We start from the raw sequence: 25,490 nt of genomic DNA, 5'->3' as shown, positions 1-25,490 counted from the left end.
GCCCCGATGGAATCGAACAGAGCTGTTCTCTTCGACTGCCTCGGTCTGCCTGCAAAAATTTTCGTCAGATAGACAATCAACTGTGCACTGTTTGACTTTGTGTGAGCTACACCGTTTCATTCCTCTCCACCCTTTCACCACCATCCTTTTCTTCCCTCGCGCCCCAGGCGATCATCTTTCATCACACAGAGCTTATTGCTAGCGCTGTTCCAACATCCGTTTCTTCAAGAGCGCTCTCACACGCTCTTTTGTTCTTTGAAGAACTTACAAAAGTCGATCTCACGTCGACAGACTCCCTACCTTTGGTGATAGTGTCAGCTACTTGCGATCAGTGATCCTTGCTAGCCACTTCGCCGCCTTATCTCTTTCCTTTCCTTTCCCTTCTACCAGAACAAAGCAACATGGCTCCCGCACCATCTGCTGCTGGCGTTCCCGCCACCGTCCCTGCCAAGACCGTCAAGGGCGCCGCTGGCGCTGCTGCCAAGAGCGGTGCCGCTGCTGAGAAGAAGGAGGCCAGCGCCGAGACCGACGCCCTCCTCTCTGGCGACAAGGAAGCCGCTCAGGAGCTCACCAACCTCGTCAAGATCGAGGGCCCCGCCGCCCTCGCCAACCTCGGCATCGAGGCTGTCATCCTCAAGGGCCTCGGCGACAAGAAGAACGCTGTCGCCCGTGAAGGCGCCTGCGCTCTCGTTCGCAACCTCTGCGAGCAGGGTGTTGGCCACGAGGTCGAGCCCTTCATCTACGAGAAGGTCCTCAACTCGCTCGTCGAGGCCATGGGTGACAAGGAGAAGTCCGTTCAGACGGCTTCCCTCGAGGCGCTCAAGGCTTTCGTCAAGGCCATGTCCCCCTGGGCCGCCTCCCAGGTGCTCAAGGTCGTCCTCGAGCAGGCTCGCTCCGCTGGTAAGTGGCAGGTCAAGACCGGCTGCATTGCCCTCCTCGAGGAGATGGTCACCGCCTGCCCTGAGCGCATGGCTGCCCTCATGCCCGAGATCATCCCCGTCATGACCGAGGTCATCTGGGACACCAAGACCGACGTGCAGAAGGCCTCGCGCGCCGCCCTCACCAAGCTCTGTGTCCTCATCTCCAACAAGGATATTGAGCGCTTCATCCCTGCCCTCATCAACTCGCTCATCCACCCGGTCGAGGAGGTTCCCAAGACCATCCAGCTCCTGTCCGCTACCACCTTCGTCCAGGAGGTCGACAGCGCCACCCTCGCCCTCATGGTGCCGCTCCTCTCGCGCGGTCTCAACGAGCGCCCCACTGCCACCAAGCGCAAGGTCGCCGTCATCATCGACAACATGACCAAGCTCGTCGACAACGAGCGCACTGTTCGTCCTTTCCTCGGCAAGCTCCTTCCCGGTTTGATCAAAATCGAGTCCACCCTCGCCGACCCTGAGGCCCGTGGTGTCGTCCAGCGCGCCATCAAGACGCTCCGTGAGGTCGGCAACGTTACCGGTGACGGTTCGGACGTCAAGCCCCTCGAGGACGTCGACGTCAAGGCCACCCAGGAGCAGGTCAACAAGGCTCTCGGAGAGCAGAGCCTCCAGGCTCAGGCCGACCTCTCGGCTTACCTTGCCACCCTCGTTGCCAACCTTGCCAACGCCCGCAACTTTGAGCTTACCGAGTGGGAGTCGACGCTTGTCCCTTACCTCACCCTCATCAAGGGCTCCAAGCCCGAGCAGGCCAGGGCCGTTGCCAAGACCCTACTCACCGCTCTTGCCAAGACCACCGGTGACTCGGTCGAGATCTTCGAGGACGAGGAGGAGGGTGAGGACCTCTGCAACTGCCAATTCTCGCTCGCCTACGGTGCCAAGATTCTGCTCAACACCGCCACCCTGCGTCTCAAGCGTGGCCACAAGTACGGTCTCTGCGGTCGTAACGGTTCCGGAAAGTCGACCCTCATGCGCGCCATCACCAACGGCCAGGTCGAGGGTTTCCCTTCGCCCGACGAGGTGCGAACCTGGTACGTCGAGCACGATTTGGACGGCTCGGAGGGTCTGATCACCGTCCTCGACTTTATCCTTGCCGACCCGAACCTGCCCAAGATGACTCGCGACGAAGCCATCGCCACTCTCCACGAGGTCGGCTTCGACGATGAGCGTCAGAACTCGCCCATCGCGGGTCTCTCCGGTGGTTGGAAGATGAAGGTCGCCCTGGCCCGTGCTATCCTGTTCAAGGCCGACATTCTCCTCCTTGATGAGCCCACCAACCACTTGGACGTCGTCAACGTCAAGTGGATCACCGACTACCTCATCAACACCGGCGCCACCGCCATCATCGTGTCGCACGACTCCAAGTTCTTGAACGATGTCTGCACGGACATTCTCCACCTCAACCGCTTCAAGATCAAGCGATACCCGGGTAACCTTGACGCTTTCGTCAAGCGCGTTCCCGAGGCTCGCGCCTACGCCGAGCTCAACACCGGCGAGGACTACTCGTTCAAGCTGCCCGACCCTCCCCTGCTCGACGGTGTCAAGACCAAGGAGAAGTCGCTCATCAAGATGAAGGATGTCGTCTTCCAGTACCCCGGCACCCCTGCTCCCCAGCTCAAGGGTGTTAGCATCCAGCTCTCGCTTGCCTCGCGTGTCGCCATTCTCGGACCCAACGGTTCAGGCAAGTCGACGCTCGTCAAGCTCGTCGTCGGTGACACTGAGCCCGGCTCTGGTGACATGTGGAAGCACCCCAACTTGGTCATCGGCTACGTCGCCCAGCACGCTTTCCACCACATTGACCAGCACCTCGACAAGACCCCCCTCGACTACATGCTCTGGCGTTACCAGACCGGCGAGGATCTCGAGGAGCACATGAAGGCCAACAAGACCCTCACCCCCGAGGAGGAGGCCGCCATGAAGCAGGGCGAGGTCTACGTCGTCGAGGGCGTCAAGCGCATCATCGACGAGATCGTCGCGCGCAAGAAGCTCAAGAACTCGTTCCAGTACGAGGTCTCGTTCAAGAACATGTCCTCAGCCGACAACGTCTGGATCCCCCGTGACGAGCTCATCAAGCGCATGGAGAAGAAGGTCCTCGCCTTCGACTCCAAGGAGGCCCAGCGTCTCGGTATGAACCGCCCCCTCGTCCGCAAGGAGATCGAACAGCACTTCGAGGACTTCGGCCTCGAGCGCGAGTTCACTTCGCACAACACCATGCGTGGCCTCTCCGGTGGCCAGAAGGTCAAGGTTGTCCTCGCCGCCGCCACCTGGCGCCGACCCCACATCATCATCCTCGACGAGCCCACCAACTTCTTGGACCGCGAATCGCTCGCCGCCTTGATTAAGGCCATCGAGTCTTTCCAGGGAGGTGTCGGCATCATCACGCACTCGCGTGAATTCTCCGAGGGCACCTGTAAGGAGATTTGGGCCATGAGCGATGGTGTTTTGCACGCCAGTGGCCATGACTGGACCGAGTCGAATAGCAAGGGAACCAAGATTGAGACCAAGGAAGACGACGAGGACACCTTCGACGCTCTTGGCAACAAGGTGGCCAAGCAGAAGAAAGTCGCGAAGGCTTCTGCAGCTGAGCTCCGTAAGAAGAAGAAGGAACGTATGAAGGCCAAGAAGGCGGGCACGTATGACTCCGCCGACGAACTTGAAGATCTGTGATAAGTCGCAAGACCTCGGCGCGATCGAGATGGCGGTTTGCCATCGCTTCCCCTCCCCCCACCCCTTCCCCTCACGACGTTGTCTCCTCTGACCCGTATGTTGATTGGTTGTTATCTAATGTCAATCCGTCCCCCTCAACCCATGCATGCCTTGTGTGAAGTGAGCGAAAAAAGGCTGAGCAATGACAATATTGATGGTCCAGTCACGACGCGTCGGTGCAGCTCGAGCGTTAGAAATTGCCTGGAACAGCCGTAGAACGTGCACTTGAGAGGGTGAGAGGTATGGATCCAGACTTTGTCCGGTAGTATCGTTCGGAGGGCCAATGCGGCTTATTCAGCTCATGTTCTCCGCACTAGGGCAGTCAGCACGGTCCAGTTTCGCAAAAATGTGGCTGGACCTGCCCGGACCCGGAAGCTTCTGCTCGAGCGCCTAGCTGCTCGTGTCAACAAGCATCGATAGGCAACGTAACTGTCAAAATTTTGGGTTGGGCAGCTCTCGTCGTCTGCAAGTACCAGGGAAGGGAGATTTCAAGACGTTGGTCAAGAGAAGTCAGCGCACGATTGGCTAAGTGTTTCGACACTGGCAATATCTGTAGTCTGTGCTTCGCTGAAACCTTTGAGATGCAGCTGCGGAAGATGGCTAGCATTGAAGATGCTGAGATGATCATGACGATGAGAGCAATCAACCACCATCTCCAAGCTCCCTCTCCAACTATTTGAACTTCCTTATCATTTGAAACATGTACGCCACCTTCAAGAAAGCAGCCGAAGGCCAGCAGATTCCTTCTCTGCCGCTGCAGAAGCAACCCAAGTCCAGCGAACTTGGCATCGTCGGGCCTGGACCAAAGATCACACAGGCCAGAAAGCGGGCTCGGCTCGACTATCATGACCATGAGGATGACGATAATAACGGCGGCGAGCCGGGATATGCGGAGCTGCACGAGGATCAGAAACCGGACAGAGTCTGCGCCCCTCTTGCAAGCAGCCGCAGCAACTTTATTAGCAATGGCGATGAGGACTTGAGCGAAGCAGAGAGCGTCTCTTCGTCCGCAAGCTATGGCAAGAAGGGCAAAGGCAAAGGAAAGAAGTGTGGTTGGCCAGTACCGATGTAAAGAGACTCGCCCGGTCTCAGATAGTGGAAGGAGGGCTCCTCGAGCTGTCTGACGAGCTTGAGGCAGGCGCTCCAAGTCATCGGAAGGAGATGGTACTGCTGCATCATCGCGAAACTTTTCTCGCTGGCCTTGAAGACGACGAAGAGCTTGGCACCAGCAATCAGGGTGGAAACCCCAGCCATGGTGCCAACATCGACATGGATCGTAGTGAGGGCGCCAGCGGCGCTGAAGAAGAGATTGCTCCTTTCAGGAAGGAAGAGTGTATAGTTTGAAAGCCCCGAGAGCCTCGGAAACAGGCTTGCTTCAAGGCTCTTGGGCAGGCATGCCCGCAAGCCTCCTCCATGCTGCATGGGTTTCGGCACAATAGCAGTGAACGGATCGTAGGTCTGCTCGTAGGAGTCTTTATGAACAAAAATGCTTGCCAGCCACTGTGCGACAGTGATTTCATCATCAGCGAGCTGCTGGTTCGAGCTGAACATGATGATGTTGCTCGGATCGCTGCTCAGTAGCTCTTGGAAGGCATGACCAAGCTTCGGCTTGGTCTCGAACATCGCGGCCAGGCCGGTCTTCTGAAGAGGAGGAGCCGGGTGGAACTGGCCGGATTCCTTGCTCCTGTGTTGTTCGGCCCATATGATCAATTCGAGGCCACCTTCGTACATTTGGGTTCCTTTGAGTTTGTCCCAATCCTTGTGAAGGCCGCTCCTTTTATCCTTGCCCCAAGAGAATTCACCTTCCTCGACGCGCCGCTTGAGCCCTGAGGCGGTTTGTCTGTCGAGGATGTCGAGGCCTGATTCGGGTTCATCCTTTGAATCTAACGACAGAGTTTGACGGAAGATAGTTTGACAGTAATGGTAGGACACCAAGCAAACGGTGAGGGCAGCAGACAGGGCTTGAAAAGTGACTGATTATGCAGTAGTTAATCTCTTCGACCAAAATGTGATCTCAAGTAAAAGACGTGCAAGAAGCGCCAGCGCGTGCGTCAATCGACTCTTTTTTTCAGCTCTGCTTTCAATCTCGTTCTTTCTTTACTTCGACCATCGCACACCTGCTCTTGCTGCTGGGCATGGCCCGACTGACTCGATCTGCTGGCTCCTGGCTGGAATAGGTCACATTATGTTAGCTCTCCTCTATCCGGTTGCGTCTCAAGGATGACATTGCAGTCTCTGGCAGAGACTTGTTGAACTGGTCTTCAAAGACGCTTCAACGATTATCACTCGCTTCCACCCAAACAGCGGGGTGCTTGCTCTGTTGGAATGGCTGTGAGCACGAGGCGGACATCGATATGCTCAGTGTAGTCCCCAAGCAGGTACGAACTAAGCCGAGGAGCAAAGTTGTCGACGAGATTTCTAGCTTCATCCTCGCTTCGCACAAGGACGAGTGCCGTATCGTCTATTGCTTCAGCCGCGAATCGTCAGATTCATATCTTAAGCTCTCATCAATGCCCGAAAGTCAGTCTTTACATTCTAAGCGCCAATCATGCGCTCCTCTTCTTCCGCTCTGACAAGCACTGTCTTGGCACCCAAAGGTTGCTTTGCGTACGCAGGGTGTGGTCCTCATCGTCTTACGCACCTTCACCAGCTTTTTTCGTCGATGGTCAAGCTCTTATATAAGTCATTCGCCTTCCTACCGTGTTCTCATCAGGTAGCAAGATGTTCCGGCCTTATCCTAGCCACACTACCGCTGCCAATGGCTCTGACAGCGGAGCGACGTTTCGCCACGGTTTCTGAGACCGTGTTGCTACAGCCGATCGACCTCTATACCACACACCTTCTCCCAGACCTGTCAGCAATGTAGATTCGGATCGACAAGCGCATCGGAAACGAGTCCCACAATGAAGCAATAGCGGGCGTCTCGTGCTTGCGAAGTATGCCGTGAGTCCCCCCGACCTCTTGTAGACGACAATTTCACCTTGTTGAACCATTCCCATCTTGCTTCGTCCCTCTTCAACAACTACAGGCAACAACCATCGCAAATGCCCAGGACGAGCACCCGGCTCAGAAGACTGTGAACGTCGTATCAAGCAGCACAAGGCGTGCACTTGGAACGAGCATAGGAATCGCGTATCTCTCCAAGCTGCCGCATCCGCATGCTCACAACCCGCGTCGCCAAAAACTCCCAAACGCAGAAAGATCTTTATTCGACGATCCAAGTCAACTACATCGCCACTGCCGTTGAAGCTTCCGCTGCTCGACGGTTCTGGAACATCGCGCTTTTCGCCTTTGTTCTCGAGGGAAAAGGAGGAAGGACCTACCACACCAATTGAACCCCATCAGCCTCTAGCTTTCCCGATGTGCTATGCAGCAGTACTTCCAGGAGGAAGCGAAACTCTCGTGGCACACTCTTCAGCAGCTCTACCCGCTGCTTTTCAAGACTTCTTTCCGCAGCAGCCGGCCCTGGCAGAGACGCTCGCTGAGTGGTTCAGGGCATGCACGGCGTTAGCCAACAAATACGACCTCCTCCTCTTTCCCATGCCGCTCGATTCGTGGGAGGACCGACAGCTTCATGGCGGTGCGTCTTCACGAGCGGATGTCGGACTCCGTTGCATCACGCCTAGCTATGTCGATCCGCCGCCGACTATGGCAGAAGATGCCCGATCTTCTCCTACTCGAAATACGCACTTTTCCCGGTACAGCTTCAGCTTTGGTAACCCCCATCAACTCAGCTTTGGATTTTCAGAGACAGAACGGAGAGGCTCCTTTGTCGGATGAAGAACCCCACTTAGCCCAGGATCTGAATGAGAGCTGTTCGATTGATGGCAATAGCGGCATTGAAACATCCTCTTCTCGTCCCGCTCTCCCCCGCTGAACCGCAAGACCTAAGCCTCGGCATTGTCATCGACAATATCGACGCATCGTCCGAACCCGAACCCGAACCAGACTTTTCGTTCGACTTTGCCGTCGACGACTCCTCTGATTCATCGCAATTCTACAGCAATCCCTACAGACACAAAGACAATCCTTACCGCTTCGACCCATTCCTCTTCCCGCCCTGCCACTGCCACGCGCGCAGCAACTCACCTCGTCGCCCTTGATCAGCCATACGAGCGTCAACGACACTTCTGACGAAACTCAAGTCAAGGAGGAACAAGCTTCGTGGGACGAGTGTATGTCAGGTGCGAACGACGATGCTTCGATTGACGCGATGACGGGCGATTGGTTGGGCCTAAACCCGGTAAATCTGCTTGACTGAGCCTCAAGTGTCTTTGCGTGTCGACACATTGCGTGCACTCCATGCCGCAGAATTCAATAGCAATATCATCTCCTTGCATACGTGTCGTTGGTGTGTAAAGAAGCAAGACCTTCTCTACTTCGCGGTGAAGTCTTGCTAAGAATGCAGCACATGAGTCGTCATCCTCATCCATGGCTGCTGCGGCAGAGCTACCAGGCTGCTCGTCGACTGGGACTGCAGCAGATCGTCGACTGCGAGAACGTCGCCCACCGCCCCCCTCAGCATCCTGGTAGAGATCTTCGCCTACCTCTCCAGCTTCGGCACGTAGAGCTGCCAGCTCCTGGTCTCCGTCGACTGTGCCATCCTCATCGACGACGTCCTCTTCATCGTCATCGTCACTGGCGTCGTCGTTGGCCTGGTTGTCAACGTGGTTGTCCTGGTCACTGTCGGCTGGGTCGACATCGCCTTTGGCATCGCGGCTTCCTCCTCGTTCCTTGACATCATATTCATCTTGCGGATTGTCTGCAGCACCGTTCGCGGTGGTCTCAACAGCGCCTTGTTCAGCTAAAGCTTCTTAAAGCTCCTCCTCCTCTTCGTAAGGGTGGAGCTCTCCGACATCGTCGACCTGGCTTCGGAGATGAAGCCTGCGCAGCTGTTCTCTCTCGTGAAGCTCGCGGTTGGACAGAACGACGGCATCCCACTTGCCCGGATACCTTCGGTCTCGGTTTCGCAGCCTTTCGTTGCTGGCAAAGCGGGATCGCCAGACACGGAGGGTGAAACGCAAGCCTATCTTGTGATAGAAGGCGCGTGCCTTAGGTCGAGACTCGCTGGTGATTCCTGGACCGTCGGGTTGCTCGCTGCGCTCCTTGCCTTTGGTGGCAGCAGATCTTCTGGATCGCTTCTGGTGTTCATACTCGGGTTGCGGAGGAAGGGTGGAGTCGATTTGACCAGCAGCAGCACCGTCTTCGGTATCGTTGGCGTCATCATCGTTGCCAAAGAGGTAGTCATCGTCGTCATCTTCGCCGGTGGGTTTAGAGGAGGCAGCTTTGACACCTTTGATGTGGTCAACGTCGGCATCTGGCTCTTGGTCGGGAACGCCGTCGTATAGGGTGAGGAGAAGAACATCGTGTGCGCTGTCCGTGGTGTCTTTGGGGACATAGTCACGCGAGAGCTTGAAGGGGGTCGCGTAGTCCTTCTTGAGAACGTTTGACTCGGGTTGCTTCTCGCTGTCGTCGTCCACTTCAGGAGAGATGGGAAACTTTCCGGTCCTTCTACTCTTGCGCAATCTGCGAGCATTGTTCTCCTCGACGTCACGGTTGTCGATGAGGGTCATGGACGCTTCAGGGTCTTCGGAAATCTCTTCGCTAGCAGGAAGGTAGTAATAAACGCGCTGCTCTCCGTCTGCAGCGCTGATGGGGCGGAAGAGGGCAACGTCCACACGAGGAGGAACACCGTTGTTGATACGACCCGGGGGGTCGATGAAGCGGGCCACCTGGTAATTGGTCGCCCAAGTCTCGGGATTTGGGAGGAAGTCGAAGACCTGCTCAGCCTTGACACCCATCTTGTGTGGATGGACGAGACTGGACAAAGGCTTCCGTGCGACGGTGAAGGGCTTTTCGATTTTTGCGAATTGGGCCTCTCTGGAGACGCCGATGCGCTCCAGAACTTTTGGGTTTCTGAACCTGTTGCTGAGCGTGCCTTTGCTGTGCGCTGAGATACTCGGTCCTTCGCAGCCAAGTGACGTTGTCGGCTGCGAGTGTAGTCTTTGCACCTGGGCCGAGGCATTGTGCGTGACGCTGATGGATGGCAGCTCGGAGGGTTGCTTGTGTAGCTGGATCATCAGTGGCTTTCAAAGAAGCGATGAGCCCGATCGCACCGGAAGCTGAAGCGGACGAAGCGGCGGCGGGGAGGCTGGATGCAAAAAAGGCGTCTACATTGTCCAGGTTTGGCGCATCGAGCTGGGAAGTGCGTGAAACCACGACTTCGAAGAGATCGCCTTCCCAAAGATGTCCGTTGCTTCCATCGCAAAGGGTGGCGAATCGACCTCGTCCGAGTTGAGGCGTGGTGACCAGATCTGCTCGGCGTGCCGCAAAGTAGTGCCACTGTCGTTGCTTGCACGCCCTCGTTTGTCTATCGCGCTCTCCATGTGTACAACAGTCTCTTTGCATAACACTCATTCCGTAAATCGCATTATTCATACTGTCACAGACTTCCGTGTTACCAGCAAGCAACGAAAGATAGCGCGGTATTAGAGCCAGAGAAGCAATTAGACCAGAGGAGAACCTAGCCCTGACCGTTAACCCTCTTGGAGAAGGCGGAGACGGCGGAGAAGCGCGAACGGAGGGTCGAGTGGTGCATGGGGCTGAGAAAGCGGTGCGATCGAGGGGTGTATTGCGCGGGATCTGGAGGGGGTGGTGAAACGCAGGGCGGGTCGAGCTGAGGGGGCTGGTTGTGAGTTGAGCGTCGGGATGATGGAAGGGTGCTGTAGCCTCTTGCGCGAGGGAGAGGCGAGCGGTACAGATGGGCGAGAGGGAGGGACATTCACTTGTGCGAAGCCTTGATGTAATCGTCCATCCAATTTTGGGGCCAGAAGATGCGGCTATAGGGGTTTTTCATGGGGCAGTTGCCCTTATGGACGCCGTAGCCACAGCCGTAGTCGGTGGCTTCGAGCATTCCCACGGCTTTGCGGGTGCTGCTCGGGAGGACGGGAGCGAGAGGTGTGCGGGGGCAGAAGGGGTGAGGAAAGTTCATCTTGAGCGGTTGTGAGTTTCAGCGTGGCAAGCAGCACCGGAAGGACGGGAGGAGGAGAGAAACGTGAAGGGAGTAAGCACGGACGTGCTGCAGCGTAGTGAAGGGAAAAGCTTGGGCTGGATAGAGAGGAGAAGATTCAAGAGCAAGGATGCTCCCCCGTAGAAATTGTTGCGCTTCTCCTTGTCGCCAGAGCCGCACGATTCGGCACAGCGAGATGAGCTCGCCGTTCGCCCAGCCGGGGCCCGCTCCTTTCACGTACGATTGGCAGTTCTTGGTTCAGTCGCACTCGTCGCCCAACCTCTGCGTGCCCGCCTCGACCGTGGACATGAACAAGGATACGGACAGCAGCGCACACGGCGCAAACGAGACAGAAGCGCGACGCATGCCGACCCTCTTTGTCGCAGTCGGTCGGATAAATGGAGAGGGGAGTGTGTTGCTGCGGTCCGGAGTCAAGGGATAGATGGATGCGCGAGCGATGGACGTTGAGTCGATAGACCTGCCCGAGAACGGAGGAGGTGGTGGTGGTGCAAGTGAAAGATACGCTTCAGACGCAAGAGAGGCCCATTGGAAAGGACGAGCACAGGTCACCAACCGCAAATGAGATACCCGATTCTCTGAAACCCATCCCACACCTTTACTGTGACTTCATGTGGCAACCAACCGACACAGTCCCACCGCCACCCTCCAGCACAACGTCGGAAAGAAACAGATCTTGGAGCAATATTGGCAAATGGGGATGCGGTACATAGAAGAATGAGAACCTAAAAGTCAAAGTCAAGGGGAAAAAAAGGAAAGAGGAACGAAGGGGATGGTCTGACGGATGTCGAACGGTCGTAGTTCGCGAAGGTCGACAAAGATACTGAAGCCTACTGCAGTGGTCGAGAGATCAGCGATCGGCGTACAAAATGAAACTGGCCGGCTACCGTTGCCAATCGAACGCCGCAGATCCAAACCGGACTCGATTCGCAGTTCACGACCCACATTGTGGTGCAACCGTTACGTGCCAACCGGGAGCGGGACCAACATGGGCTCACAGCAAGCCTGAGGCTATGGAATCCACCATCGACCTTGAGGAGCGCCAGTCCGGAGTTCTATGCGTCACCTGATCGCTGACGAAGGTTTGTTCTGTACTTTGTCGACAAGTAGAAAGAGTCCCGTTGGTCAGTGTCAGCGGCTTGACCGCGTTGTAAACTTGGCTTTGGGTGGTGTGTTTCCAATGCGCTTTCGAGGTCTGGTAGAGCGCAGAGAACACGATGGAAGAGATCACCTTCCATTGCCGCCGATGAGGTTGACAACCTACTCGTAGTCCCAAACGTACAGCACATCGCCTCGGTGTAAGACCCAAGTGGCTAGTCCTTCTGGGTGAACAGCCGCAGCTGTGTCCGCAGAAAGTCTCACACACAAGTTGGCCTTCTTGACTCCAGTTGAGAAAGGCCGGTAAGGGACTTGCCTTGGCGTCGCTTTCAACGTCAGATCGGACGAGCAGCACAGGCTTTGGTGGTATAGTAGAGCAAACACTCCTAATCTGTTTGAACAATCAAGCGACACTTTTTGAATTTGATGGCGAACAAGATCTTGTCGCGCGGAAGCGATGGTCTGAGTGGAGTACTGGAACGTCCGCATTGTGGAAGTAGACTTGCAGAACCAAAAAGCTTGGTATATGTCTGAACGAGGCGTTGAAGCAGTTGCGGGATCTCAGATCGTAGGGTTGAAGTCGTGGATCATCTCGAACGAGCATCCCTTGCTTGTGTCAATCGTCTGGAGAGACGAATTAGCGTCATACATGAGGCAATCACAGCTGGGACTCTTCTGAAACCTAGTGACGCCGTTGACGAGGACAAGCCAGTCCTCGTTGATGTCGAAACTGCCGTGCAGCCTGGGATCATGGTACAAGGCTGTGTTCCGCTTGAGAATCATTCGAACCTGGACAACGTGGCTCATCTTGATCACCACTATCGATGACCTCTTTCCCTACGGGTAATTGAACCCTGTCCAGCCAAAACGCGGATGAATCGATCTCACAACATGTTCGAGCTCGACACGCGGACAAGCTAGGCTTGTGTTTCCTTGCTCCCGTCGGACACGACGTACTCAGCTCACACTTGTCGTGCCCTTCTGGTCACGGAGTGCATGTGGCAGTGGGTATCATTGAGTTTGCGAAAGGGCAGAGGGACAGAGCGCTAACGACCAAGCGATTGCCGTTGCATGGTCGCTTGTTCAGAAGTTGCGCGCGTTGACTTAAAATCGGGCTTGGCAGGCAACGAAGCAAGACCAGTTCGTGAGTGTGAGGGGGATGGCGACGACGAAGCGGATGTGGATGGAGTCGCTTTGTTCTGCCGCAACTTTGAAAGCTTAGCTTCCATGGCTGCAATCTTGGCATTTGTCCTGTCAGCAAAAGGAGCAAGTCGGGTCAGTACATTCGATCAACGAACAAGGGTCGAGATGAAACGCAACCTACCCTTGCGGCTGTTTGGCATTCTTGTTCAAGCTCAGCTGTGTTGTCTTGACTGCATTTGTTTCTCCTGCGCCGCGGTCTCGCTCTCTTCGATGTGGACCGATACTACTGTTAGTGTCTGCGACGTTGTCCTTGCTCGCAAAAGTCACAGAGATCGTTCTGCCTCTGAGTGTCCTGTCCCGTGCGCTCACGACGGCTTCAAGTGCTTGCTCCGGCGACGCGTACTCGACGAAAGCATAGCCTCGCGGTTGCCCTCGCTGTGGACCGCTCTTGTGAAACAGGTAGTCGAGCTTCTTGATCTTTCCAAATTTGCTGAAGGTCTTGATCAGAGCGTACTCGTCGACCGTAGGATGCAGATTGCCGACGTACAACCGAGTCTCGTGCTTGGCATCGTTTCTTGCTGGCATCGAAGCCGACGTCGGCGCAGTGGCAGATGAAGCCGGACGGGAGAGGTATGGCTCGGCCGAAGAAGGGCTATCGGCAGCGCTCCTGATAAGCTCCTGAGTATCTTCCGCCATGTTGATGAGCTGTGGTGGTGTGGTATTGCGGAAAGGAGCACGAAGGATCAATCACGAAAGGATGCCGCGGAAGGGCCGATTGCTAGGAATGAACAGTGTTAGATTCTGGTGACACGCGCTCTCGAGCCAACACTGCCAAAGTCCAACACTGTCCTGCTTTCCGCTTTCGCCTCATCGAGGCAGTTCATACCTCTGCTCTACACCACCACCATGCCCCGCAGCTAAGACCATGTCGAGTCCCATAGAGCGGATACCGAGCAACGATAGCGCGTCTTTGCGCGCTCCTCGAAGGACCGGAGGAAGCAGCACTTCTCTCAGCTCTCTGCCCTCTCGCCTCGCTCCACCGCCCACACTCAAACCTTCCGCGGCTGAGGTCCAACTCGACTTGAGCTCAGCATCCTCAGAGGCGCATGCATCATCATCAGCAGCCCGCAAGACTTCTCAAATGGACAGACCAAAGTCCGTGCTGCCCACCGTTCAGCCTTCTGGGTCCATTACCACCGTCTCCTCCAAGGCACGTCCAAGAACAAGCATCATTCAGTCCAGCCAGCTATGGAAGACCAGCGCTGCCAAACGTGCGGAAAGAAGCTGGGCGCTACAGACGGAGCGAGCTCTGTACTCGGACTCCAAGTTCAAAAAGTACATCGCTCTCGTCGAGAGGACGCTGGCCTCTTTTGACAATGTCAGCGAGTGGGCCGACTTTATCTCGTTCCTCGCCCGACTGCACAAAGCCATCCAGGCGTATCCGAACTACAACGCCATCCCTCGCAAACTCATCGTCGCAAAGCGTCTAGCACAGTGTCTCAATCCCGCTCTTCCGTCAGGTGTGCATCAGCGCGCGCTCGACGTCTACCATCACATTCTCAGCGTCATCGGTCCTGACGGTCTACGCAGAGATCTGCAAGTCTGGACCAGCGGTCTCCTCCCCTTTTTCCAGTACGCTTCCACGTCGGTCAAGCCCACCCTCATCTCCATCTACGAGACTTTTTATCTTCCGCTCCAAGACGATTTGCGGCCACTCACAAAGGCACTCCAAATAGCTCTGTTGCCTGGGCTGGAAGAAGAGACGAGCGAATACTATGAGCGCACTCTGCGCCTGCTCGACGGCATCTCGAATGCCGTCACTCAACCCTTCTTTCTCCAGAATTTATGGCTCACCCTCATCACGACGTCCTCGGTGCGACTCGCCGCTCTCAACTATCTCACTCGCAGGATGCCCCCGCTGCAAGATGCACAAGACCCGACCCTGCAGATTGGCAAGGACCTAGGTCTCATGGTCCGTGGCCTGGCCCATGCCCTCGACGACGATCTGCTCCTCGTCCGCCGCAACACCCTCGAGATCCTCGTCACCCACCTTCAAATCGACAAGCCCGCGTTCAGGGCCTTTGTCAAGCCGCCAGACCAGATTCTTCTCGTGCGCTCCGCCCTCAACGTAGTTCTACGCAAAGATCTCAGTCTCAATCGTCGCCTCTATACTTGGCTTCTCGGCGCCGACGAAACGCCAGAAGCCCAGATCGTATTCCTGCGCCAACACGGCCTGGATTTGGTCCGCAGTGCGCTCAAGCAAGGGTTCGACAACGTCAATCTCGATCTCGCTGACCGTCAAAAGCCATATCGAATCTTTGTATCGCTTCTCGATAAATGGGAGATTGGTCAGTCCCTCACCCGTGTTCTGGCGCTAGATGCTTTCCACGCAATCAGCCTGCAGGTCGCAAGGGGTCAGCAGGAAGAACTCATGACTACCGCAAAGATGCTCTTCGAGGTCGTCGATCCCTTTCTTCTCTACGGCCGATGCCTTGAAGCAATCACCGAGCAAATCCATCCCGAAGCTCCGACGTCAGCGGCCGACAGCGAACCGCGGCCATCAACCACTCATTCAATGCTGGCCCTCCTCTGCTTTATCTTTAAAGCATTTCACATTCACGACGAAGAGACAAAGCAGATCCACGTCCCGCTCCTCTTTGCAGCGCTCGCTCAGCTCCTGCTCAAGCAGCTGCAACAGGCCGAGGTACTCAACGAAACCGCAAGCTTGCGAACACTCGACGCGCTGGAGCTGCTCAAGCTACTTGTCACAGTGATGCCTTCCCGAGTGTTCGTTCGAATCGCGTCATCATCGCCTGCCGAAGGCGTCGCTTCGACCGACTTTTTGGAACGAGCTCGCTCCTTCTATGCAGCCAGCGAGACCGACAGCCAGCAAGCCGCTCGCAACTTCCTGAGCTTCCAAGACAGTGCATCCGCCACAGCCCTCGTTGAGCTTTTGAGCAGGGTCTGCCTGGAGAGCGGCCGCCGCTCCAAAGACGCTATTGCAGGAGCGGAAATCTTTGTACGCGCTCTCGACATCTTTGCCGATGTCATGCGCGTCATCGATGGCTCGGAAGCAGCCGAGGAGATCGCTCTGGTCGCGTCGGCGCCCTCTTCATCCGAACCAGCATCAACGCAAAAGCTACCCTGGGATGCAGCCTCCTGGACCTCGACGCTCTTGCCGTATCTCGACCATGTAAACAGTTTTGCAGAGGTGGAGCGCATAGTCGAAGTGTTGATTTCCTGCTGCATCTGCAGAGCGCTTGAACGGCCTATCCAACTCGATGCCCCTCAAGTCCTCGACCGCATCGTTGCTTCGCTTCTCCGATACCTAACGCCCACAATGTCGCCCTACCACGTACGAGCTGTCGAGCTCCTGTGGGCCACCTGCAAGGTCAGCCAGCGATCGCGTCTGGAGACCGTCATGGCCAAGCAGCTCACGCGTGGCACCGAGGCTGCTCGGGCCGCCGCGCTCGCTGCATTTGGGACGTTTTGGCGATTGTCCGAAGATGTTTCAACGGATGAGCTTCGCACGCCGTTGCTTTTGGTGCTGGACAAGCTGCAATCTCTAGATGCCGAGGAGCGACAGCAGGCTGGAATCTGGCTTCGGTCCAATCTAAGGTCGTACCTCAAGGTAGTGGATCCGCTGCTGCACATGCTCTTGCACAACCGTCCTGATCCGCTGGCCTCCGCAGCTATGGACGTCTACAGCATCCGAGTTTCCTTTCCGCGAATCGAAGGACCCCTCACCTTGCAGCTCATTCGGTACGCTCTCCGAACGCTGTCTGCGCTCGCACACTTTGGTGGGCCCGCTTTCACCAAGGCTCTCGCTACAACTCCGCTCTCGGCTTCACTCAGCACCATCACCAAGCAGCTCATCCGAGCCGAGACCGTCGGCGCCTCTGCAACCTACTTGGACGCTCTGCTAGACGAGTGTGCCGTCTGGGTAGGTGCACAAGCTTCGCCTTTGCTGCAAGATAGCTACAGCTCCGCGCTGACAGCGACTCGAGCGGATGCTGTTGAGCTAGTGCAAAGCTTTGTGCAGCGAAACGCGTGCTCACGCCAGCGGGTCAACCAGCTAGAGTCGGTCTTCATTGAGGCATTGTTGATGTCTGTGCAGCAGGGCACCATCTCAATTCAGAACAAGATGCTGCACACGCTGCACAGCCTCCTAGTTGCCAAGACGAGCCTTTCAAGCCGACCTGATCTGCTTCAAAGACGCTTTTCTAGCACCTCGCATTCCCAACGCCTCCATCAGCGCAATGAGTCTGCCGGCCGCAGCGAGGCCGAACCGGGCGGCACTTCTCCGGTTTTCAACCAAAACTCGGCATCGTCAACAGCAGTGGTCTCGACGGATTCGACCAAGCAGCCGCACCGTCTGCTGCTGCCTCTGCTCCATCGTGGGCTCGTCACTGCTTCCAATCGGCCCGTCTTGCAGCTCTGGTCCGATTTCATTCTGATGACCGCGCCGTTCTACCGCAGCAGTGCCGCGAGTTTGCTACTGCCGCTCAATCAGACAGCCTGCGACTTGATCGCAAAAGGAATGCTCGAGGTCAGTGGGTCCTATGTGCCGGCGGCGTGCCGACCGACTTTTGGTGCAGAGTCAGTGGTACAAGCGCACGATGCACAATGTTCGTTCCTCGAGTCGGACCTGTTGCTGCTCATCAATCTTGCTGAACGCCTATTGATCCTCGCTACGGCAAGCGCAGGTAGCGAAGGGTCAGTAATCATGGCCTCGCGCGTTGCTGCGGCAGAGGACGTTGCAAGCGCCGACTCTGTCGCCAATGAAAAGGCGGTGCAAGAGCATGGCACTCCGGGCTTGCTGGGTTATGTCTCCACCGTGTTTTCGTCCGATGCGGCCGACGCAGATGGATCGGATACACCACGTGACGGACGTACACACAATCTTTCGCTCACGATCCAGACGCTGCATCGTGTCTGGACCGTTTGCAGCGCAGAATTCTCGCACACGGACGCAAGGTCACTCTCGCTCGACGCCATGAGCTCCAAGGCCAAGCTCCGATCCCGTCGTGCCTTTGAGCGCATCTACCGCGCGCATCCTGCCGAGACGGTCGAGTCCCTCCTGTACTGCTGGCACGCCAGTGTCAAGTCTGGATGCACGCGCAACGAGGCCTCGACGCAAGCCGTCATTGAGATCCTCGACTTTGTGACTCCCAGTGCACAGATCCTCGTCACCTTCCTTTGTGACGTGCTCAAAGCTCGCATTACCCGTTCTGATTCGGACCGAGCGCGCAAGAACGGCGCTACCACTGTCACGGCCGTGTCTGATGTGACTTACTTCCTCTTCTTCGACACGGTACTCGCAAGGATGGAGCCGCAAGAGGCAACACAAGTATGGCCAGTCGTCATCGTGTTTATCAAGGACTTCGTCGCAAACGGCATGGCGCGTAAGGTGCATGTCTATCCTATGTTGCGCATCTTCACTGCGCTCGCCGAGAAGATCTGCTTGACAGCGGGTATCGAAGACCGGCGTACGAAGCGAGATCTACAGGACAACTACGCCAAGCTCATCGACTCGTGCATCCTCATCTCGGGCCGGTCGTTCGACCAGTCGACCTGGATCCGACGTTCAGGCCGCGACAATGCAGAGGATCTCGACAAGGAGGCGACCGAGTTTGCTTCCGAGCTGCTGTCGCTGGAAGGGGAGAAGCGGGCTGGCCTGAGCACGGACGGCGGTTCCGCATCTGGAGTCATCGACGCGATCAACCATTTCCTTGCAACGCGCGGTCTGACGGCGCTGCGCAAGATCCAGATGGACGCGGATCGCATTCAGGCTATCGTCTCGAACGCCGTCTACTACATTGTAGCTCCTGCTGCTCGGACAAGATCGCGCACGTTAGAGGTGGATGTCAGCGTCCTAGCCGTCGTATCAGAGCTCGTTCGTATGCCAGGAACCGTCAAGGCCTGGCGCAGCACCGTCGCCGACATTTTTGGAGATGGCCGCTTCTTCAGCATGCCTCTAGCGAAGGCTAGATGCTGGCAACCGATCATCTTGGCACTCATGACTCAAGACAAAGAGCGCGTGGTGGATCTGCTCGCCCGCGTTAGCGCAACTGCAGGAGCAGCCAATATTTTCGCCAACCGCGAGCTCGAGATGCTCTCGCGCGCACTCAACCTTCGCCGCCTGTCGTTCACGATCTTTGCCGGCGAGACGGATGCATTCCTCACGCAGCTTCCGTTGATTCAGGAAAAACTGGTCGACCTACTCCGGTCGACGGCTTCGGAAGTGCTGCATGCCGAGGTGTATTTGTGTCTGCGAGTGCTGTTGGTCCGATACTCTGCGAGGAACCTGGCGAGTTTCTGGCCTGTGCTGATGACCGAGCTGATGCGGCTGTACGATCAAGTTGCGACCGAGCCGGAGAGTATTCAGCAGAGCGCGGACGGACGAAACTTGCTGCTGTCGACGCTCAAGTTGCTGGATCTGTTGGTGCTGATCCAGCCGGAAGATTTCCAGATCAACGAGTGGCTGTTTGTCACGGATACAATTGATGCGGTGTATCCTGCCGATGACTTTCAGCCAGAGACGCTGCTGGATAGTCTGTCGACGACATTTCAGAAACAGAACAAGCCGAGCTCGTCATCTCCTGCGCACACAACAGCAGCGGCCAGCGGTGGACTCAAGAGACGGCTGCAGATCGGTCGACTTAGGACGATAAGCTCTGTGGCCGAGCTGGTGCCTTTCTTGAATAGCGTCTCGCAAAATGCGTTCGAGGGGAACTACAGTGACAAGCCGATCGACTTTGAAGACGTCGACATGTGTTTGCTCGCCGACATGTTTGACAACGATGCAGGCGGGAGCGAGCAGCAGCAGCAGCTGACACAGGATGGCGGTGCTGCGGTGGGTGTTTGAGTCTGAGCCTTTCAGTTTCATGTCGCTCTTTTCAATCGTATCACATTCCTTTCTGATCTGTGTGTGCACCTTGTGAGCGAAGAGACGCGTGCAACGAGAGCCCTCGTACGAGCCTGCGTGGTTGATACTCCGTAGTTGCCGTATCATTGTCGTCATGACGGTCGTTCTTCGTTCGGTCCGGTTGGGTTACAAGTGTCAAATACCGCACAGGTTTTGCTGCTGACGATTACTTTAGGCCGACGTACGTTGGAACACGTTCTCTTTGGGTAGCTTCCGCTGGAGGCCAATTTGTGAGGACTGCTGTGCTCAGACCGGAAACATCGACGCGTATGCGCCGCAGATCAACAACAACGGCGCCAGCGCCCAGCAGTTCAGCTTCTTCCAGTGCGACTCGGCCTACATGGGCTACACGTCGGACGAAAACAACTGGTACGGCCACTTTGACGCCTACGCACCCAGCAACCCCTCGTGCCTCTCCAGGCAGACCGGAGGCAGCCTCAACAAATACGTCGTTCAGCGCGACAACGGTACCAACGACAAATGCAGCACCACCGACACGGTCGCGCAGGTGAACGACTTCTTCCACCTTAGCAAGAGCGACGACGGTTTCTACGAGATCAGCTTCCTCGGCGCTACTGCTGCGGACGCTGAAAAGACGACAGCGTACGGCTGGAAGCCCACGCTTGCGGCCAACGAGCTTCGGATGGTCCGCAGGACCTGATTGTCACTCAGGCACCAAGCGACTGGGTACTTCGCCTCGACAACTAGACTTCACATCCGCTTGCTTGTACATAGTCCGTTAGAACAATCACCGCCGATCAAGACAAAGCCCCCATTCTCAACTTGCAGAGCAACCGAAGGCTGAGGCGCGCCGCGCCCCGCGTCCTCGTTCGCAAGAAGCGATATCGAAGTTTTCGTAAAGATGCTTGACATGCATTGACAGCTGACACTCTCCAAGATGGTCGGTCCCCCACACCAGCAACAGCTGCTCGTCACAGTCTGCGTCTTGTGACAAACGCCAGCTATGCATCACGAGCTTTCCTTTGTAATTTGATGAACGCGCTTGCAATTGAGAGGGACTTGAGAATAGCTCGGGTATCTTGCGCCGCTGCCAATGGTCGACAGAAAGCAGAAATTAAGGGGAAGAAAAGTGAAGGATGGGGGTGAGAAACGAGGAAGAAGAGGAAAGGAAAGGGCGGTGGTCGAAAGGGGTAAGAGTGAAAGGGAAAGAAAAAAAATGTCCCAGAACAGTTTGGCTCCATGTTCCCATCTGGTACACGAAAGCACGGATTCCTATAGCGTTCTGGGATATCACAACGATCTCGTCCACCACGGCTGGCTCCCTTCGTAAAGAGAGCACAGCCCTGGCACCCGAAAGCAACCTCGCCAGGCGCCTTGTTTTACCAAGGCAGTCGCGAGTGGGTGTGGCTGGCAGCTGTTTGCGAGTTGGGAATGGGATATGGATGGAAGAGGATGAGTCAGTTGATGCTGTTGTGGATGATTTGACGAGAGCAAAGGTATGGGTGGGTAACGTACACTTGTTTTTGATCGAAGAGAAGAAGAGAACTAGTTGACAGCAAAGCGCGCGTTTCTTATACTTCTCTCTACATCGCTTCTGAGCTCCAAGTTGCACATTTTTTCTTTTCTTTTTCCTTTTCTTCTTGATTCCCAATTCGTCTGTTTTTCAGACTTTGCTTCCGCAGTGCACTTGGGCGTCTAGGAATGTATCGGGCGATAGGAATCCGCAAGGCTGCGTTGCAATCGGAAGAAAAGTGAAAATCGCACCTCGACGAGCGAACCTCTTTCTCCTCATCATCATTCTCGGTCATCGATCATCATCGCATCGCCTCGCACTGTCGTCGCATCCTACTCTCCACCTCCTCTCGCTCGAATTCATCTGCAAAAATGGTGGCGGGCCTCACAGCGTCATGCTCGAGATGCGTCTCTGCTAGCTGGAATCTCTCTTCGCTTTCGGCTGCCTTGCCCTCAACCTCATACGGCCTCTCGCATCTGCATACGCTCACCCACATCCAGCAGCACCAGCAAAGGTCCAACTTCTCCACCTCCAGCATGCTCTCTGAATCGCGCAAGAAGCGCACGGCTCGATTGACGCGCAAGAACAACCTCGACCAGCGCATCCTCAAAGTGCGCATGCTCGAGTCTTCCAAACCGGACATGGTTCTCGGCCACCAGACCAACGCGGCCGGCACCAAGGTGTGGGACGACAGCGAGCTGGCCAAGATTGTCCTCAACAAGCAGACCGTTTGGGGGGTCAAGGAGGATCGACGTGGAAACTTGGTGTCGGTCTCGGCCGAAGAGCAGGCAGCAGCGGCCAAGAACGCCTTTGATGCCTCTGCGGCCAAAGAGGCAACTTCCGTCGGTGGACCGTTGCGACTCAACTTTGGGCTGGATGGCCAAGACAGGCAGCTGCTTTTCCAAGACTTGCCGCAGGTCATGGTCAAAGACCGCATCCTCGACTCGTGGAATCTCGGCACTCTGATCCGCGGCACCGCCAACCAGGCCGACATCTCAGCCTTCGAGCAGGAATACGCCAAGGTGCAATCCGAAGAAGCGACCAACAAGCACTCGCTCGCGCGCATCCTCGACCTCCGCAATGCAAGCGGCAAGGGCATCCAGGTGGAGAACATCCGTCGCATCATCGCCCACTTTGGCCGCCCCACCAATGACACGGGCAGCCCCGAGGTGCAGGCCGCCGTGCTGACCTACCGCATTCGAAACCTGCACGAACATCTCCAGACCAATCGACACGACAACTCGAACCGAAGATCCATGTCGCTCCTCACACATCAGCGCGCAAAGATCCTCAAATACCTCAAGAAAAAGAGCCCGCAGCGGTATCACAGCATCCTGCCCAGGATCGGTATCGAGGCTCGAGCCGTCGAGGGCGAGATCGTCGTCCCGGGTAAACCCAAGATCGCCCGTGCCTGAACGTAGAAGTGCCTGTATTTTACCCACCAAACAAAAGTCGCAAGAAATCTCGCGCGTGGATGCCGTCCCTCGTGTCGCGGCACGACAGAACCAATGAGAGCACTGTGAGCGAATGTAATTGAATGGTCGGCTTGTTAGTTGAGATGCAAGACGCTCTGTCGACGCAGTTCCTGAGCCGAAGTGATCTGTGCTCGGTCCGGCTGCAGGTCACCGACGATGCTACTCGACCTGGTCAGCACCAGCTTCGGAACAGTTGCCTCTGCACCGTCGTCGTCGAACTGTACATCCACGTTGGCCGGTTGAGCCTGCAGCAGCTCCTCCAACAAGAAGCTGAAATCCAGCCCGACCTCGTTCAGCTGGCTCGCCAAGCGCAGACTGATTTCGCGCACCTCCTCGACCATGCCCCCTCCCGCTGCCCCACCGCTACCCTCCTCCTTGTCCCCCTCCACGCCGTACACCTGGCGCCGAAACAGCTCGGCAAACTCGACCACGCGCTCCCACGCCCACTGCACAAACCCGCTGGCCATGCGCCCGTCCTTGAATGCCGACATGTACCACTCGGACGTATTCTTGATCAAGGTGAAATGCACCATACCCAGCTCGCTGATGTAGAACGCGGTGTCGCCTTCGAACGCAATCTGGCGTGTGCGCTTCTTGAGCAGCTCGGTGCGTGCGTCCAGGAACAGTTGCCGCGCCTTTTCGCCTTGGTCGAGCCGCAACAGGTATGAGGCGTTGGCGACCACGAGCGACTTCTTGAGATGCTGGCGCACAAAGTCCGAGGAGATGGCTGCGACCAGCTCGGAAGTGCGCGCGGCGAGTTTGGCCGAGAGATCGAGCGAGGCAGCGTCGCTGGTGGATGTGTAGGTCGACAGCACCGCACGTCCCTTTTCGATCAGCGTGACGGCCTGGTCCCATTCGCGCAGCGCGATGCACACCGAAAGCTCGTCGGCGAAATCGCTGTTCCACCGCCCGGGATCCTTGCGCTCTGACGCTGCCGACGCCGCTGCTGCCGCCATCACTCCTCCGGCTCTGTCACCTTGCATCGGATCTCGATCTTCTCCAATCGGCGTCAATAGGCCGCCGTCATTCAGCCGTCCAGCGGCACTGTGTCCAAGACGAAGCGCATCAAACTGATGTGGAGCGATCGGGGGCGAAGACAGCAGCGTTGACTCGCGTTTGCGAGCTTCTGCAGCCGCCGCGCCGTACTCGGACTCGTTCCTGCGCTTTTTCGCCAGCTCCTCCGCCACACGACGAAACGCATTCAGAAGCGCGCGTTTGTCTTCGGCGCGATCGGTGCGGTAGACGTGCGTCTCCCTCGCCCGCTTGATCTTGATCGCATTCGTCAAATCGCCTCCATCCTTGAGGTCGATGACAACGATCTCGGCGAGACTGAAACACCTCTCTGCGACCAGCCGCACTTTGCTGCTCATCTGGCGTTTCCTGCGTGTGGCAATGAGTAAGAGGTCATCTAGCAAAAAAAGAGCGACGCTGTGCTGTGGCTTGTAGGTCGCCGCGTTGAGCTCGGTGAAACTGCTGGCTTCTGCGATGAGGTGTCGACCGGGAACATAGGGCAAGAACTTTTGCGAGCCTTCGATGCCTTCCCAGAGTGAGGTGATCTGCGCACGGTAGATCTGCTGCAGATCCATAGTGCTGTTGCGGTTCGCCTTTCCGGACGCCTTTGCGCGCGAGAACGAGTCGGAAAAGGAAGCAGTCGTGGAAGAGTCGTCGAGCTCGAGCGCCTGAGGCAGTTGTTTCCATTCCGAAAGCAGCTCCTTGAGTTCGAGCATGTCGTTCTCTAGCGTCGCAATCTCCTTACTGATGGTGATGAACTCCGAGTAGTTTTTAAACACCTGGCGTTTGAGATCGTCATTGGCCGCTTGCTTGGCTGCAGCAAGCGACGACTTGAACGTGCGCAGGCTCGACTCGGAGTGGTGCGATAGCTTGGCGCGCAAGTAGGCCTGCGGATCAAAGTCGGACTGAGTGAGCATCTGCAGATCGACGGCGGGGTCGCCTTCAAACACGTCGGTGCGCGTGCGCTGGGTATCGGACGACTTGCGGATCGCGTTCAGCTCGTTGTCGTCTGGATCGTAGGCGGCGTCCTGCGAGGATTCGCCGATGGCAGGCAGGTAACGGTCATCAATGTCATGATGAGGGCGGTCGTCAATGTGGATTTGCGGCATCGGCGGAAGAGAGGGAACAGCGGGGATGGCGCTGAAGCCCCCTGGGCCGAGTTGAGTTGGTTCGGCATAGCGCATCGAGAGGCGCTTTTTCAGGTTGCTGCCAACTTGCGACGCCTTGGATCTGGACTTTTTGAGCATGCCGCTGGAAGAGGATTCGGGGGCACCGGAACTGGCATCGTAGCGAGAATGCCGCAGAGCGCTCTGTTGCTGTGCGTATGGGGCATCGCTGGGGTATGCTGACGAGGCACCAGCAGCAGCGGGCACAGGTGGGATCACGGGTTGCTGACCATCCTGAGCATATAGCGTCATAGGACGCGTCCGAAGTGATCGAGACATGGTCGGCGTTGCAAGCTCCTACGAACAGGGTCGACTGAGGGAGGCTGGTGGTGGTGGTGATGTTGTCAAGAGGGAAAGAAGTGTTGGTCTCCACACCATCACAGCAGAAGCGCACAGATCACGTTGAATTTTGGCTGTTGTGAGACCGGAGGTAATAACAAGTTCAAATTCCCCCAATTACATCAACTTGAATTTGGCTTCAAGGGTCTTTTTATGCGTACGGACCGAACTTTCTCCTTCTGAGCGACCAT

The 25,490-nt window shown here is 56.5% G+C and overlaps 7 protein-coding genes across 7 annotated transcripts; 3 read left to right on the top strand and 4 right to left on the bottom strand.

Annotated features, from left to right (window-relative positions):
• Positions 1–401: 401 nt before the first annotated feature.
• Positions 402–3,599, top strand: EX895_001600 (uncharacterized protein; the record flags this gene model as incomplete). The annotated part of the gene is made up of 1 exon (XM_029882199.1): positions 402–3,599. One exon carries the CDS (start codon positions 402–404, stop codon positions 3,597–3,599), a length of 3,198 nt encoding a protein of 1,065 aa, XP_029741054.1.
• A 1,053-nt stretch (positions 3,600–4,652) lies between these two features.
• On the bottom strand, positions 4,653–5,369 carry EX895_001599 (uncharacterized protein; the record flags this gene model as incomplete). The annotated part of the gene is made up of 1 exon (XM_029882198.1): positions 4,653–5,369. One exon carries the CDS (start codon positions 5,367–5,369, stop codon positions 4,653–4,655), a length of 717 nt encoding a protein of 238 aa, XP_029741053.1.
• Positions 5,370–8,452: 3,083 nt separating this feature from the next.
• Positions 8,453–9,718, bottom strand: EX895_001598 (uncharacterized protein; the record flags this gene model as incomplete). The annotated part of the gene is made up of 1 exon (XM_029882197.1): positions 8,453–9,718. The coding sequence occupies one exon, from the start codon at positions 9,716–9,718 to the stop codon at positions 8,453–8,455; it is 1,266 nt and encodes a 421-aa protein (XP_029741052.1).
• A 3,091-nt stretch (positions 9,719–12,809) lies between these two features.
• On the bottom strand, positions 12,810–13,602 carry EX895_001597 (uncharacterized protein; the record flags this gene model as incomplete). The annotated part of the gene is made up of 2 exons (XM_029882196.1): positions 12,810–13,014; positions 13,088–13,602. The coding sequence occupies 2 exons, from the start codon at positions 13,600–13,602 to the stop codon at positions 12,810–12,812; spliced, it is 720 nt and encodes a 239-aa protein (XP_029741051.1).
• Positions 13,603–14,047: 445 nt separating this feature from the next.
• On the top strand, positions 14,048–20,495 carry EX895_001596 (uncharacterized protein; the record flags this gene model as incomplete). Its single annotated transcript, XM_029882195.1, has 2 exons — positions 14,048–19,762; positions 20,085–20,495. The coding sequence occupies 2 exons, from the start codon at positions 14,048–14,050 to the stop codon at positions 20,493–20,495; spliced, it is 6,126 nt and encodes a 2,041-aa protein (XP_029741050.1).
• Positions 20,496–21,679: 1,184 nt separating this feature from the next.
• On the top strand, positions 21,680–22,723 carry EX895_001595 (uncharacterized protein; the record flags this gene model as incomplete). Its single annotated transcript, XM_029882194.1, has 1 exon — positions 21,680–22,723. The coding sequence occupies one exon, from the start codon at positions 21,680–21,682 to the stop codon at positions 22,721–22,723; it is 1,044 nt and encodes a 347-aa protein (XP_029741049.1).
• A 134-nt stretch (positions 22,724–22,857) lies between these two features.
• Positions 22,858–25,239, bottom strand: EX895_001594 (uncharacterized protein; the record flags this gene model as incomplete). Its single annotated transcript, XM_029882193.1, has 1 exon — positions 22,858–25,239. One exon carries the CDS (start codon positions 25,237–25,239, stop codon positions 22,858–22,860), a length of 2,382 nt encoding a protein of 793 aa, XP_029741048.1.
• Between the last annotated feature and the right edge of the window lie 251 nt (positions 25,240–25,490).

This window comes from Sporisorium graminicola, chromosome SGRAM_12 (assembly GCF_005498985.1).
Source record: "Sporisorium graminicola strain CBS 10092 chromosome SGRAM_12, whole genome shotgun sequence".
Lineage (NCBI taxonomy): Eukaryota > Fungi > Basidiomycota > Ustilaginomycetes > Ustilaginales > Ustilaginaceae > Sporisorium > Sporisorium graminicola.
This window is presented reverse-complemented; position numbering and strand designations above follow the sequence as displayed.